Source organism: Pyricularia oryzae, chromosome 2 (assembly GCF_000002495.2).
Source record: "Pyricularia oryzae 70-15 chromosome 2, whole genome shotgun sequence".
Taxonomy (NCBI): domain Eukaryota; kingdom Fungi; phylum Ascomycota; class Sordariomycetes; order Magnaporthales; family Pyriculariaceae; genus Pyricularia; species Pyricularia oryzae.
In genome coordinates this window covers 4,069,303-4,083,372 of record NC_017850.1, presented here as the reverse complement: position 1 = coordinate 4,083,372, position 14,070 = coordinate 4,069,303, and the positions used below count along the sequence as shown (strand labels likewise).

Here is a 14,070-nt window from a genome sequence, read left to right as displayed (position 1 = left end):
CGTGACAGGGGTCATGACTAAGCGACAGCCCAGTGGCTGTCCTTCAGGTCTGTGACATTATATACCCTATACGGATGGTGGGAATGGATTTTTTGGAACCAATTAATTTTCCGGCGGATACCGGGAAAAAATATATATTGGTGGCGGTCGATTATTTTAACCGTTTTATTTTTGTTACGGCGTTTTATTTAAACCGAAATATAAACGTAGCGGAAATATGGAAAAAATATTAAATACCGATAATAAAATGGCCGAAAATATTTTTTACCGATAATAAACCGTATTTTAATGCGAAAATATTATTACAATTTTTTTCGAATTAGGGAATAAATATATATTTCGGGCTAATATTATTCCCCCAATTAACGGGATTTTCGGAATCGGTCGTCAAATTTATTAAAAACCAAATCAAACGTTAGGCAATTGGGAAATTTAAAAAAAAAGGGAAAAATGGGTTTACCAATTGCCCGAAATTGTCCTTATTTTAAATAATAGGTTTATTCCAATTTTGGGTTATTTACCAATCCAAGTTTTGTTGGGGTACGAACAATTCCATTAATTTTTAAATATTTCGGGACAAAAGCGAAACGATTTTCCGTCGCGTTTTTAAAATCGGGAAATCCAGGACCTGGAAATATTTAAAAAAAATATTTACCAATATATGGCGGACAAAAAAGAGTTTTAGCACCGAACAATTTACCGATATTTTAAAACCGCCGATATTTAATATATACGATTTTTTTTATTATATTATTTTAATATCGCTATTAGGTTCCAGATCCAGGAATTTTTGAATAGACAAAAATTATCCAAAAATAAATTTAAACCAATATAATTAATTCCGAAAAACGTGGTTTAACAATTCGAAAATAAAATAATATTATAATTGGTGGACCCAGAAAAACCTGGTTTTCGACCCCGCAAAATTTATATTATTTATATCCGATTTTGGAAAGGAATTATATTAACGTCGGTTCCGGGATATAAAAACGTGTTTAATTACGGTTTCGATTTGAAAAAGGAATATGCGGATACCGGGTTGGAAAAATGGGATTTGGAACGAATTGAAAATTGGTAAAAAATTAAAAAAAAGCAAAGCGTGGACAAAAAATCCCCAGGGGCATATTATAAAAATTAAAAGGAGGAAAACGTTAATCGGGATTAAAAAATTTGGTCCGGTTATATTTATTTTTATTTAATATTTTTTTTTATTTAATGCTTATTATTTTATCGTAAATGGTGTTGCCAGGGTCGGCAACAGTGGTTCCCCTTTAGGTTGTTATGGGGCCCAAATTTAATTGGAAAAAATGCACGTGCACCCAATAGCTTACCTACAAATCCGCTGAACCCGGATTTAGGCTAGAATTTAATTTAGCCGATATACGCAATAAAGAACTTTATCTGGCTCGTTTTCAGTAGTATATAGCTTAGTTATCCATAAACCCCATATTTTCGCTAAAATGAACTGACTGTTGGTCTTAGAAATCAGGAGACAACTCCCGCAACATTATGATATTTACTAATGCCAAGCACGATTGTTATAGGTCGGCATCAACAAGTGGCGTGTATGTCAAGGCGTGTAGATTACTGAACAAGGCATTTGACCACCCTATTCCGCTGATGCTTATAATATCAGGTCAACCGAAAGGTGCAATACCACTCCAGAGCTGCAGACCTTAGCCAGACTTCGAACACCGTCGGCACGAGCCTCGGGAGTGTCGCAGGTTAAAAACATCTCAAAGCTAGGGAATACAACAGGTGCTGCACTCCAGCCAAAGTGCGACCGACCAAGTAGATAGTTCCCAGCTGGCCCAGCAGATGCAAATGCTTGTCTCGTCCCGTGTTTTTTTTCTTTTGTTTTTTTATTTATTTATTTTTATTTTTTTAGAACAGTCCTTGACCAAAGTCAAATGAGATCCTCTCCAGCCTGTGAACCGTACATATTCTATGATCGAGATTTCATTTTTTTCTATGCCTGGCGCCTGAACTTTGGCATTGACTCGCTCCACTATCTATCGGGAGGTATGTGGCGCAAATGAAATTAAAGACTTCTATTCCCGTCTACCTGCTGAGCGCAATGTCGTCAATGCGGAGAATCATCTTGACAGTCTCCGCAGCGAGTTCAATGGCACTCGTGCTGACAAGAAGAGGCTGCAGTACGTTCTCCTTCGCAATGTTGGAGTTGACGCCTCCTGACTTGATGCTCACCCCCGCATTCTTCTCGCCCATCTCGTGACGATGCCTCAGATCTGTCACAACCTTGATGCTGTTGAGGCCGGCGTTTTCTGCCAGTGTTGTAGGCACCACCTCCAGCGCATCCGCAAATGCCTTCCAACAGATAGCCTCTGTTCCAGTAAGCTCACGCGCGCGACGTGACAACTGGGCCGCGATCTCTATCTCCGCCGCGCCACCGCCCGCAATCAAAGCCTTCTTCTTTACCAAGCAACGCACCACGCACAACGCATCGTGTAGCGATCGCTCTGCCTCGTCAAGGATCAACGAGTTGGCGCCGCGCACAACCACGCTGATCGTCTTGCCTGTCGACTTGGTGCCTGTAATCTTCACCAACCTGCTGCCCGAGGACTGCGTCTCCTCGATCAGGTCTGCCGTGCCCAACTTGTCCTCGGTGAAAGAGTCGATATCGGCGATGGGCTTGCAGCCGGTGGACTTGCAAATAAACTCAACCTCGTCCCTCTCAATATCTTTGATTGCCAGGATATTCAGTTTGGCGAGGAAGTGCAGAGACAACTCATTGACCGCATCACGTAGAATAGACTTTTGAATCAGAAGAACATTGCACTTGGACTTCTTGATCTTCTTGACCAGGTTGAGCAGGTAAAGACGCTCCTCCTTGACAATCTTGTCCATTTGCCTGTAGTCGTTGACCGAGATAGTGTTCTCCATCTATGGATATTGACAAATATTTATTAGCCAAACGAAAAATCAAGAAGGGAACACACTCTTGGACGTACATCCGGCTTGGGAGGGCTCAGCTGGAACTGAATCAGGCCAATCTTTGCCTTCTCCATCCTGATAGGACCACCGGCGTTCTTCAAGACAGGCTGCGTCAAAACAACACCGTCAACTAGTTCGCTGTCTTCGATGGTCCCGCCGACCCTCTTTATTATACGAATGTTTTTGAGGTCAACATTGTCTGCAGCCTTGAGATCGATGGTCTTGGTGACCGCGTTGACGGCCATGGGGCCCAGGAGGCCTGAGTATTGCGATACGATCTTGGATGAGAGTGATGTGTTTGCTGCCTGAAGCAGGGCGGCGGTGTCTGTAAGAGCGATAGGTTGTGACATCTCATGGAGGACCTCTACCGAGGCTGCTGCCGCCCTTTGGAAGGACTCGGATATGACAGATGGATGAATGCCCTTGGACAGGAGGCGGTCAGCCGCACCAAGAAGACTGCCACAGATGACAACAACCGATGTGGTACCGTCTCCAGCCTCGACGTCCTGAGCATTAGAGAGTTGAACCAGCATCTTGGCCGTTGGGTGCATGACGGACATGCTTTTCAGCATTGTGCTGCCGTCATTTGTGATGATCGTTTCGCCCTTGCCGCTTCGAATCATCTTATCCATGCCACGAGGGCCTAGAGATGTCCTGATGGCATCGGCGACAGCTGGAAAACAGGATTAGAACCATTTGTCAGTTTGTCCCTCTTCAGTGTAGCGGTGACAAGACTCGCGACTTCATACCTCGAGCAGCCACGATATTGGAAGAGCGCACAGCAAGCGGTTTTTCCTTGTCCTGTTGGCGTCTTCGTTAGCTGTGGCCTCTTTTTTTTCAGTCTGCACCGCTTTCAGTACATCAGCGGCTGGCGCATACCCGGAAAGCCGCGTTGGCGGTGTTTGCTCCTGCTGGTGCGGTGGTCGCCATCGTCGCGAAATGAAAAGATCAACAGAGATATTTGAAAAAAAAAAATCGCGAGTGCTAACTCCTGCAAGCTACCGATCTCCCCGCGCAGCTGGGTATATGATGGATGCTGGGGATAACTGCTGGTGCCGGTGCTTGCTGCTTGCCTCTGGTGGGGTTGATGTGAATTCGTTGCTCCCGTCCCGCCGCGATGCTGGAGCTGAGGACCCGCCAACTTTTTTTTTGTAAGCTCCGAAAAGGTTCTTCCACTACCGGCCTTAGCCACACACCCTTGAACAAAGCCCAAGCAACGACGGTCAAGTTTATTACAATTTTGGCTTGAATGTTCTACTCACCACTTTTTATGGCAGCCGATGTAGCAGTTTCAATTATGATAATGCAGCTCTAGTCCCTACGATTTCTCTCAGACACGGTGGTGGCTTTGAAACTCACGGCCTGAATTATTTAGGTTGGACCTGGCGTGGTAATAGCAGCCGAGCGCCTACAACAGCCGCAGCTGCCACTAGCCTGCAATTGGACAGGGTAGGAGTGCGCTTTGCAAAGCAGCCCGCCAATCCCAACTCGTGCAGCTCCCATTGAAGGCAACGGACTGATTACGACGTACTGTACCTAAGGTGCCGTACCTTTGAGTCCACGAAGCACCATCCAAACAACAACCAATACCGCCGCTTGCAACCACCAGCTATTTGAATTATTCACCAAAACCTCGCAACCGAGCAGCTTGCATCGACCGGTAGATATCCAGGAACGAAACGCAAACCCAATTTCCGATCGTCGCATCATTCCCACCGGATCCCGGGATTCTCAATCCCCAACGCCATCATGGTATGCGGTTCCCACAAACCATGTATAGCTGCCCGCCGCCCACTCCAATACTAACCCTACTACCTGATAGCCTTCCGCAACGGGTCAGAACTGGGAAAAGTACCAGAAAAACTTCGCAGATGACGAGATCGAGGAGAAGAAGATCACACCTCTTTCCGATGAGTTCGTTGCGCCCTGTTGTTTGTTCCGCCAGGAATTGCATGTCCCTCGAATCTAATCCATCTCGCCACATAGAGATATCCAGGTTCTCAAGACATACGGCGCTGCACCATATGGTGCCGCCCTCAAGAAACTGGAACAACAAATAAAAGAGAAGCAGCAGAGCGTTGACGAGAAGATCGGTGTCAAGGTATGTGTGGTCTTCGCGGAGGCTCCAGCCTTGGATTTGCCCTGAATCGAAGGTTAGATGTGGCTAATAAACTCGCAGGAATCGGACACAGGACTCGCGCCGCCACATCTCTGGGATGTAGCCGCCGACCGACAACGGATGTTGGAGGAGCAACCGCTTCAGGTAGCGCGGTGTACCAAGATCATCCAGGACGAAAAGGACGAGTCGAAGAGCAAATATGTCATCAACGTCAAGCAGATCGCCAAGTTCGTCGTGCAGCTTGGCGAGCGCGTCAGTCCGACGGATATTGAGGAAGGGATGCGTGTTGGCGTGGACAGGAACAAATACCAGATCCTCCTGCCTTTGCCCCCCAAGATCGATGCCAGCGTTACCATGATGACCGTCGAGGAGAAACCCGACGTAACCTACGGTGACGTGGGTGGTTGCAAGGAGCAAGTTGAGAAACTTCGTGAGGTCGTCGAGATGCCTCTGCTGTCACCAGAGCGATTCGTGAACCTCGGTATCGACCCGCCAAAGGGCGCATTGCTCTACGGACCTCCTGGAACAGGAAAGACGTTGTGCGCTCGGGCAGTTGCAAACAGGACAGATGCTACGTTCATCCGCGTCATCGGAAGCGAACTGGTGCAGAAGTACGTGGGTGAGGGCGCCCGTATGGTTCGAGAGTTGTTCGAAATGGCAAGGACGAAAAAGGCATGCATTATCTTCTTCGACGAAATCGACGCTGTTGGTGGAGCACGTTTCGACGACGGTGCCGGTGGTGACAACGAAGTCCAGCGCACTATGCTGGAGCTGATTACCCAGCTTGATGGTTTTGATGCTCGTGGAAATATCAAGGTCATGTTTGCCACCAACAGGCCTTCCACTCTCGACCCCGCCCTGATGAGGCCTGGACGTATCGACCGCAAGATCGAGTTTTCTCTGCCCGACCTTGAGGGGCGTGCCAACATTCTCAGGATCCACGCCAAGAGCATGTCGGTCGAGCGTGACATCCGATGGGAGCTCATATCACGCCTTTGCCCCAATGCCACAGGTGCCGAGCTCCGAAGTGTGTGCACAGAGGCCGGTATGTTTGCCATCAGGGCCAGGAGGAAGGTGGCGACGGAGAAGGACTTCCTCAGCGCGGTTGAGAAGGTCATCAAGGGCAACCTCAAGTTCAACTCTACTGCCTCATACATGCAGTACAACTAATCGTTCTTTTCTTTCTTTGCGTTGGGAAAGATCGCTTGCATCAAGGCCCGCGGCAAACGGCGTCGGGCGCATAGTTTTAGCCAGGAACCCAGATACGCACTGGTTGTACTAGTAGTTAGACACACTTCCCCAGGTATCGCGGTACTTGATTTCATGAATCTTTAGATGAGATCCTAGACAGGCGAATGTGCGTGATCCGCTATATACATTAAGTCCTCATGATTGGAGTTGTTCCCAGTCCTGAGTATCCTTTGTTCACTTTGCCAGTGTCCCCTATCCGGTTCGTAATTTGATCCCAGTCATTATGGACATGCAATTTCTATGAATGATTGAGCCCACCATCCGGTGTGGAAATCATCCAGTTTTCCTGGATCACGTACTGCTTCGTGCTTGCTTACCCATCCCCCGAATTCCTTCCATGTACTGTAATCCATGTGATCCACTCGAATAGTTATAGCAAACATCCACAGAAATGTGAAGTCTAAGCACGGTCGAAGCATTATCATCCTTCTATCGGCCAAGGGGGCTTTATCCTGTCTGTCCCGTTGGCCCACACGCTCCTGCCCTGATCGAGAATTTACGCTGGTAGCAGCCTCGAGCGGCCGTTGTCGAGCGAAAGATAAATCGTGTCGGTGAACAGGCTTTGCTACAGTGGGATTCTGTAGTCAGGGCTTGCATATCGAGAATGAGTTTCACTGCAGCGCGACACGTGTCATCGCAACACGCGCTGCTTGTAGCAAACCCCTCAACGTTGTAAGCATCCAAGACAAATGACATCTCCATCAGCGCCTTCCTCAACGCAACAACGACTGCATACCATCTGGCGGTGACCCCAGATGCCTGGTCTTGGCCAAGCGCGAGAAGATTCACTGTGCTCGTTTCCTCCCATGCAGTTGAATACCCTTGGATCATCAACGTCTTCCATACGCATCGACTCGTCGTCGATACTATCAGCTTCCCCCCTACTCCAGCCCAGGCACTCGCGAATGCAAACATAACAAGTCCGCATCCCACATCCCTCACAGTCGGCAAAAGAGTCCAAGTCCGATTTCTTCGTCGGTCGTCGTTGACAGATGTGACAAGGCGCAAGTGTAGATGTAGCAGGCGCTGGCGCTGAAGCCGATCTTGCGGGCGGGTGTGGCCGGGAGTTGTGGCTAGTTTGCTGGAGTGCTTCTTGGTAGTCTTTGGAAGAGATGTGCGATACTTTGGGTTGGCGGGTGTGGGCAGCCACCGTTATCCGACGATGTTGGTCTCGGGTTAAATTGTGATCCCCATCCGTAGGTTCGCCGTCCATACGAACCCTCTTTGTAGCGGCCTGAAGTGGAACCAATGTTCTCCTCGCAAAGAAAGTATTGTGGGCATGTTCGTCTTGGTGCAGAATTTGCCCACCGCTCACGAGAATGGCGCGGTCGGCGGCGTGGTAGTGGTGCTGCCTGGGCAAGGACGTAGCTATCTTATATTGTACGGCTGAGTTGTACACATGCCGGTTTTCTTCGGACTCTGCGCCGTCGTCATCCCCTCGCCTCCGCTTCTTCGAGGTGCAAACCATCGGCTCTTGTTGCGTTACGGACGGCATCGCATCCAAGGGATTAGTACCAGCCACTGCAGCTGGCCTTGGGTCGGGATGAATAGTGTGGGTGATGCACGATCGATCGGTGGCTATTAAATGAATTCGTCTGATAGCTTGCAGCGGAAAAAGACCAGAAACCAAGAGCCTGTCCGTCCAATCGTCCGGACTGAGGCGAAAATGAAGCGAGTGTGAAGGAGACAATAGCTTCCGAAAGGATAAGAGGTGTAAGGAAGCCCTGTTAGGCGCTCTGTTGATGCATTGATTGTAGTAGGTGCCGGAAGGAACTTGGCCGGGCGCCGTTGCTAGCGGCCGTTGTTACCTGTGCTTCTGGTATGGTAGCAAGCCTGCCGAGACTGGCATGCACTGAATACTGATTGGCACTGGCTATAACGTGGAACCACCAGCGGGGCGAGCTTCCATGTAGCGAATCGTGAATTCCTTCCACTGGCCGGGGTGGATGTGCGCTAGCAACCAATAGAATGGGGCCAGTTTGGCACCAACCAATGGGCGTTGGTAATCCAAGTTGTCGGATCCATCAAGCTGATATTTAATTGAGGGGCGCGGCCCCGACTACATAGTAAGATTCAGTGGAAACAACCAGGCCGGATCTCCATCCAGATAACATACAACAACAGACTTTCCACGCGACTTCCGTCACTCGCTGGCATGGACCGACTCATAATGTTGGATCTTGCTCTGAAGAAGTTCAAACTTGACGAGTTATGACCCTTCTGTCTTCCTGACAGACAGAGACATGATATCCCGGTAAGCGACCTACCTTCCTTGACTGTCGTACCTGTTGTACCAAGTACAGTAGGTACAAAGTAGAACCGGGTAATGTATACTGACCCATTTCGTGCGTGGGTTTGAATCCCACTTCGACTTTGTTTATCCGATTTCGTCACATAGTTGAATGATCAAGCAGTCCGGTTTCAATTGATCACTTAGGTACTGTAGATTCACGAAATACCAAGACTAAGGTAGTAATAGAAGTAGCCTAATCCAGTCGGATCAAACAAAGTGAGACTCGAAACGTAAACATTATTTTCAGAGGATGGTCCCTCGCATGAGGTAACCAGCGTAGTCTGCACCTACCGGTAAACTGCTGAAGATGGGACGTTCTCAGTCAAGGCTGTAGGTAGGCAAGGAAGTAGTGTCTATCGCAAGAAAATGAACATGCAGGGCGATTTCAGGCAATGAAAAATACATTCTCGCATTGTCTCATCGTCAATGTGACTGGCCAGGGAAGCCAGGATAGTCCTTCGAGTAATTACGCGTCACTTTCCCACATCCCAATCGGAAGTAGCACCACATGGCACGAGATGGGGTGTTCGTGTCAGTCAGTCAGCTGGATCAGGCTGCTCACGTGACCTGATCGGATCGTTGAAGAGGCGCCAGCCTATCGGCTTGGCTCGACCGCTAGGACTGGGGAATTCGCGGCTGACCAAATCCCCAAACCTACCGGCCCATCCTCGCCGCTTTCACTTCACTACATCACCTGCATTTTTGCAACCCATCACATCTGCCCCAGCGATTACCTACAGCCATTCTTTGGACCGCGCACGTGTATACATCAAACCCGTCGCCAAGATATGAGTCGAGTCGGCAAGCTTGCCCCGGAGGTCAACCGGTACGTTCAATCAATTCGCCATTCGTCTTTCAGTTATGCCTTATCATCCGCGTCACCCGAGGCCGAGAAGTCGATGATCCTCCCTCCGTCTCTAGAACCAGCCGGCCACCGTGACGGAAGCCCACTTGACCGGACACGTCGCCAAGCCTCTTTCTCATCGCAAATCGCCGCCGTCATACGCTTTACTGACCGAATCTGTGTTCTCTTTTATTTTATTACAGAGCTTTATTCGTAAAGAATCTAAGCTACAACGTAACTCCTGAAGAGCTCTTCGACCTCTTTGGAAAGTTCGGACCCATCCGGTACGCGAATCCATATGTTTTTGTCAATTAGGCGCCTCCCCGGTGTCGAAATTGTTCTTACTACCTTCTTTCGTGTCAATTCGCATTGCGGAACCTAACGGATCATATCTATCATCTCGCAGCCAAGTGCGACAGGGCATTGCGTCGAACACCAAGGGAACCGCCTTTGTTGTCTATGAAGATGTAATGGATGCCAAGCAAGCCTGCGACAAGCTCAACGGTTTCAACTTTCAGAACCGTTATCTAGTTGGTAAGTCGATTCTTTCCTAGCATAGAGACAGAGCCGTCGACGCCCGTCAACACTCTACTGACTTCGTCATCAATTTGCAGTTCTATATCACCAGCCCGAGAAGATGGCCAGGTCAAAAGAGGACCTCGAGGCCCGCAAGGAGAATTTAGCTCAGCTCAAGAAGCAGCACGGCATCGATTGACAATCCGACGGGCCTGCTGGCGCCTCGCAGACTTCGACAACTCGGCAGTCTGCAGGTCCGTCTTCACATCTACCTAAATCGCCCGCCGGATCGCCGTCATTATCTTTAAAGTCTCTCGAGCTGGTGACCAAGGATCTTGCGGGCAGCAAAGCAGCGTCGCCCAAACAGGGCAGACCTCCAATGGCCGCAGGGCGAACCTCACGAAGCCCAGTGTCCTACTTTGCGCGGAAGTTTCTTCCGACTGTACAGGAATGCGCATAGTTCAATCCTGCAAACGACCTGGCTTACGTACATGACCATTGATCTTTATGCGCGGTTCTCGATGATAATAGGATCGATCGCAATGCGAGATGTCATTTTATTTTCTATCACTGCGATGGGCATGCCCTCAGCTTCACTGTTGGGGACTAATGGATACACACCAAGCCTGGCTCTCGTGGAAACAACTCATTACTTAGACTCTGTAGCTACAGGGTGTGTACTTATCTACCGTTTCGGGGCTTCGCGTTCATTTCATATTGAGACTTATAGGTTCACTTACTGATTGTCCTTTTCTGACTCTTCACGGTTCATTCCCTCTCACACGTCCATGTGTGCAATATAAAATCCATCACTGCATCCTGGTTTAGAAACATTGTCACCATCTATGTGACTTGATTAGTTTCCCAATTCGTTAAAACAGTGTTGCGTTTTGTCCATTTACACGGAGAGTATGAAAATCCAAGAACTTGGGATGGTGGCTAGGGAATGTCTCAATAATCAGTCAAATCGCGCTGTCAGTGGGTGTATTTCTGTGTAACAAAGTTTGCCAACCTCTGAAACAAAAAATCGACTTGGCCTCCCAAAAGCAGATACAAACAGGTTGCCATCGGACTTTGGAGATCTAATGAAGGTTGTGATGGAGATGTACATGTATATGAATGGTGATAATTCCTGCTCAAGTCCACGTCAACCGTAAAGGCGACGAATCGTCCAAAGCCCAGCACGTCAGAGCTATAAGGATTCAGTCTTTTGGCTTTTTGGCTGTTGTAGCAGGTGCTAAATCAATCAAAACTCGGTCACTATGCCCAAACTGTGACCCTCATACACGAGTTTAAACGTATGGCCTACCTAGTATCCAAGTAATATCTCCAACTATAATGCCTACCACATGCACCACCTACGTAGTACGTCGATGGTTCATAAGTAATTAATATTGCATGCATATGTACAGTCCTCGGAGAAATATTCAATGTGCCCCTAATATCAACTCCATGGTAGCCCAGATTTTCCCCACCTTGGTAAGATCCAGGGGTTTCTCGAACCGCCAGCTACAGTGGCTTTAGTGGCTTCAGTGGTGGTTGTTCACTGCCACCCGAACACGATAGCAAGCAACAACGACCCACCCATCCACTAGAATTCGCAAGTGGCACAGGTGCCTGCCTGGTGCCTGCAGTTTACCTAATGCCTCGTGCATCTGATGCCTTGGTAATTTGGTAATTGGAATTCAGTTGCAATTCGGCTAGGCTAGCGGTAATGTCCACAGCCCATCGACAACTCCGCCCACGCTATACTTTGCCGCCGTGCCGATCACCCACACTCACATTCACGTTCACCAGCATCCTTCGCCTCTACCGTACGTACCTCTTGTGGCGTTTTTCAACCGGCATACGGGTAATTAGCTACCTACCTTTTACTTTCTTGTTATTTTCTCTTCCAAGTCTGTTTTTTTTTTTTTTTTTTTTTCTTTTTTCCCTTCGACGTTCAAGTAGCGCTGTCTGTTTATTCCTGCGACTTTCTTTTCATTTGTGTTACAGTTCACTGTCGCCCCCTTTTTTGCATGACATAGCACTCTTCGCCGTGATTACCTGCCTATGTCCTTGGCTACATCCATCAGAAATTCGATACACTACCCAGACTAGGCCGACAACTTACCACGCCATAGTCATACTACCGACCTGGTCTAGTCTGCGTTTATTTTCAACCCGAGCCGGTGTCTTGCAACCCTCGAGACACTCCCACCGCTCCCCGTGCGCATTTTTCTTCTCGTTACCCCGTTTGCCGACAATCAATAAAACGACTTTTGCTTGCCAATCCTTGTCAGCACGCCTCTTCGAACGCCGCAGCCCACCCCCGTCCGTGAGGCTCGGACCCAGCGCGCCACAGGTCATGCAGGATTTACAGGGCGCCATAATACCGGCGGTCGCTAGGGCTGCCAAAGACATGTATCCTCCCGATGTCCAAGCAACTGCTAAAGCTGCCATCTCGACAGCGTTATCCGCCAGTCTCATAGCGACCACGACCCCGACCCCGACGATGACCGCTGTGACTGCAACGGCGACGGGCAGCCCACACGACGGGCCCGAGGGCTCGGGAGAATGCCGGCTATTGGGGTCTTTTGCCGTCTTGGTGCAGCTGGCACTCGGCGCCCTGGCCCTACTCGTGCTGGTCTACAAGAGGTGGAGGGAGCGCCCGCAAAGACCGGTCAAGATCTGGTTCTTTGACGCGTCGAAGCAGGTCTTCGGCTCGGTCTTGGTGCACGGCGCCAACGTCTTCATGTCAATGTTGACGTCTGGTCGTCTTTCCATCAAGGTGGATCCTGCCGCGGCGGCGGCTGCTAGGAGATGGCTGATGCCTCGGGGCCATGGTGCTGATGCAGAGAAATATGTGCCAAATCCATGCTCATTTTACCTGCTCAACTTGGCCATCGACGTGAGTCTTCTTACTTGCTCATTTGATTTCTCACTACTTTTCTTTTCTGTTGTCCAAAATATGCTGACTAGAGATATCCCGAGGATCCCAGACGACGATAGGAATACCCATCCTGATCCTTCTCGTGCGACTTACAACTATTCTTGTTTCCCGTACGCCGCTGGGCAAGCCATCCGAGTCGATACAGTCGGGCTTCTACGGCAATCCTCCCAAGTGGCAATGGTGGCTCAAGCAGAGCATAATATACTTCTGCGGACTGTTTGGCATGAAGATATGTGTCCTCATAATCTTCCTAGTGTTCCCCTGGATCAGCCACGTCGGAGACTGGGCACTAGGCTGGACTGAGGGCAACGAGAAGCTGCAGATTGTGTTCGTCATGATGTTATTCCCACTCATCATGAACGCCATGCAATATTATATCATCGACAGTTTCATCAAAGAGCGCACACAAGATGAAGCCGGAGACGCGGCCGCAAGGAGACCTGGGCTTGGGTCTCGAGAAAGTTCATACGACCGCCTGAGCGAAAGTGGTGACGATGACCACGAAGAAGAGCTTGCGGATAGAGGCAGCAGCCTCGGCGAAGGCAATCGCGCAAAGGGGGGTATCAAGGCGCCCCCCCGCGATCGAGAATACGACCCTGAGATTGACGGAGACGATGAGCGTACCGTAATAGGATCCGCCAGCACATCCGGAAACCAACAGAGCCAGGCACTGTTGTCAAAGGGCCTCTTGCCACACGAGTAGTGGCGACGGTACGGTTTCGTTCGGCTCGTCTGTTTTACCTTTGAATTCATAATCCTGATTACAGCATAGTGCTCAGTACAGCGCGCCGTTTTAGCTAAAGCAGCCGGATCAGGCCCATCAACATGGCTAGATCAACCCTTATTTGTCAAGTCATACCATGTACTTGCGATTCCTTCTGTTTGGACTTCCTCGATTGTCATCGTCAGTTTGCGTGGTTTGTCATTATTGTGGCGGTTCTGTTAGGAAAGCATGTTAGACATCTTGTATCCGCATTATATATCCATTTGATATCCAACGCTTTTGCATCTCGCCGCCGACATCACTTACTATGCAACTTAGGTGATTCTATGTTTAGATTTCGGGACAGGGTACAGAGTATTCTGGCATGTCGATTATACCATACCAGGCAAACACTAGGGCACTTGAATCACTTGCACTTTTAAACAGCCCTTTTCTT

At 49.1% G+C, this 14,070-nt stretch overlaps 5 protein-coding genes across 5 annotated transcripts; 3 read left to right on the top strand and 2 right to left on the bottom strand.

The window, feature by feature from the left end:
• Nucleotides 1-1,787: 1,787 nt before the first annotated feature.
• On the bottom strand, nucleotides 1,788-4,035 carry MGG_01582 (T-complex protein 1 subunit delta). Its single transcript, XM_003714512.1, has 4 exons — nucleotides 3,835-4,035; nucleotides 3,705-3,756; nucleotides 2,973-3,628; nucleotides 1,788-2,904 (listed from the first exon to the last, which is right to left on the bottom strand). Exons 1-4 carry the CDS (start codon nucleotides 3,883-3,885, stop codon nucleotides 2,062-2,064), a joined length of 1,602 nt encoding a protein of 533 aa, XP_003714560.1. The 5' UTR covers nucleotides 3,886-4,035; the 3' UTR covers nucleotides 1,788-2,061.
• Nucleotides 4,036-4,119: 84 nt separating this feature from the next.
• MGG_01581 (26S protease regulatory subunit 7) lies at nucleotides 4,120-6,472 on the top strand. Its single transcript, XM_003714511.1, has 4 exons — nucleotides 4,120-4,707; nucleotides 4,778-4,869; nucleotides 4,942-5,056; nucleotides 5,135-6,472. The coding sequence occupies exons 1-4, from the start codon at nucleotides 4,705-4,707 to the stop codon at nucleotides 6,242-6,244; spliced, it is 1,320 nt and encodes a 439-aa protein (XP_003714559.1). The 5' UTR covers nucleotides 4,120-4,704; the 3' UTR covers nucleotides 6,245-6,472.
• Nucleotides 6,473-6,821: 349 nt separating this feature from the next.
• Nucleotides 6,822-7,820, bottom strand: MGG_14798 (uncharacterized protein; the record flags this gene model as incomplete). Its single annotated transcript, XM_003714510.1, has 2 exons — nucleotides 6,822-6,890; nucleotides 7,062-7,820. The coding sequence occupies 2 exons, from the start codon at nucleotides 7,818-7,820 to the stop codon at nucleotides 6,822-6,824; spliced, it is 828 nt and encodes a 275-aa protein (XP_003714558.1).
• A 1,429-nt stretch (nucleotides 7,821-9,249) lies between these two features.
• Nucleotides 9,250-11,159, top strand: MGG_01579 (pre-mRNA branch site protein p14). Its single transcript, XM_003714509.1, has 4 exons — nucleotides 9,250-9,444; nucleotides 9,666-9,746; nucleotides 9,869-9,996; nucleotides 10,077-11,159. The coding sequence occupies exons 1-4, from the start codon at nucleotides 9,407-9,409 to the stop codon at nucleotides 10,175-10,177; spliced, it is 348 nt and encodes a 115-aa protein (XP_003714557.1). The 5' UTR covers nucleotides 9,250-9,406; the 3' UTR covers nucleotides 10,178-11,159.
• A 484-nt stretch (nucleotides 11,160-11,643) lies between these two features.
• Nucleotides 11,644-13,932, top strand: MGG_01578 (uncharacterized protein). The gene is made up of 2 exons (XM_003714508.1): nucleotides 11,644-12,868; nucleotides 12,960-13,932. The coding sequence occupies exons 1-2, from the start codon at nucleotides 11,693-11,695 to the stop codon at nucleotides 13,611-13,613; spliced, it is 1,830 nt and encodes a 609-aa protein (XP_003714556.1). The 5' UTR covers nucleotides 11,644-11,692; the 3' UTR covers nucleotides 13,614-13,932.
• Nucleotides 13,933-14,070: the final 138 nt, after the last annotated feature.

What these genes read in the sequence shown, in the direction of transcription:
- MGG_01582 (XM_003714512.1), bottom strand. Translation starts at nt 3,885, where the DNA reads ATGGCGACCACCGCACCAGCAGGAGCAAACACCGCCAACGCGGCTTTC. An exon ending in CCGCCAACGCGGCTTTCCGG is followed by an intron (nt 3,757 to 3,834) that starts GTATGCGCCAGC and finishes AGACGCCAACAG; the next exon opens with GACAAGGAAAAACCGCTTGC. An exon ending in CAATATCGTGGCTGCTCGAG is followed by an intron (nt 3,629 to 3,704) that starts GTATGAAGTCGC and finishes CCTGTTTTCCAG; the next exon opens with CTGTCGCCGATGCCATCAGG.
- MGG_01581 (XM_003714511.1), top strand. An exon ending in ATCACACCTCTTTCCGATGA is followed by an intron (nt 4,870 to 4,941) that starts GTTCGTTGCGCC and finishes CTCGCCACATAG; the next exon opens with AGATATCCAGGTTCTCAAGA. An exon ending in ACGAGAAGATCGGTGTCAAG is followed by an intron (nt 5,057 to 5,134) that starts GTATGTGTGGTC and finishes ATAAACTCGCAG; the next exon opens with GAATCGGACACAGGACTCGC.
- MGG_01579 (XM_003714509.1), top strand. Translation starts at nt 9,407, where the DNA reads ATGAGTCGAGTCGGCAAGCTTGCCCCGGAGGTCAACCG. An exon ending in CTTGCCCCGGAGGTCAACCG is followed by an intron (nt 9,445 to 9,665) that starts GTACGTTCAATC and finishes ATTTTATTACAG; the next exon opens with AGCTTTATTCGTAAAGAATC. An exon ending in GGAAAGTTCGGACCCATCCG is followed by an intron (nt 9,747 to 9,868) that starts GTACGCGAATCC and finishes ATCATCTCGCAG; the next exon opens with CCAAGTGCGACAGGGCATTG.
- MGG_01578 (XM_003714508.1), top strand. Translation starts at nt 11,693, where the DNA reads ATGTCCACAGCCCATCGACAACTCCGCCCACGCTATACTTTGCCGCCG. An exon ending in TGCTCAACTTGGCCATCGAC is followed by an intron (nt 12,869 to 12,959) that starts GTGAGTCTTCTT and finishes CGAGGATCCCAG; the next exon opens with ACGACGATAGGAATACCCAT.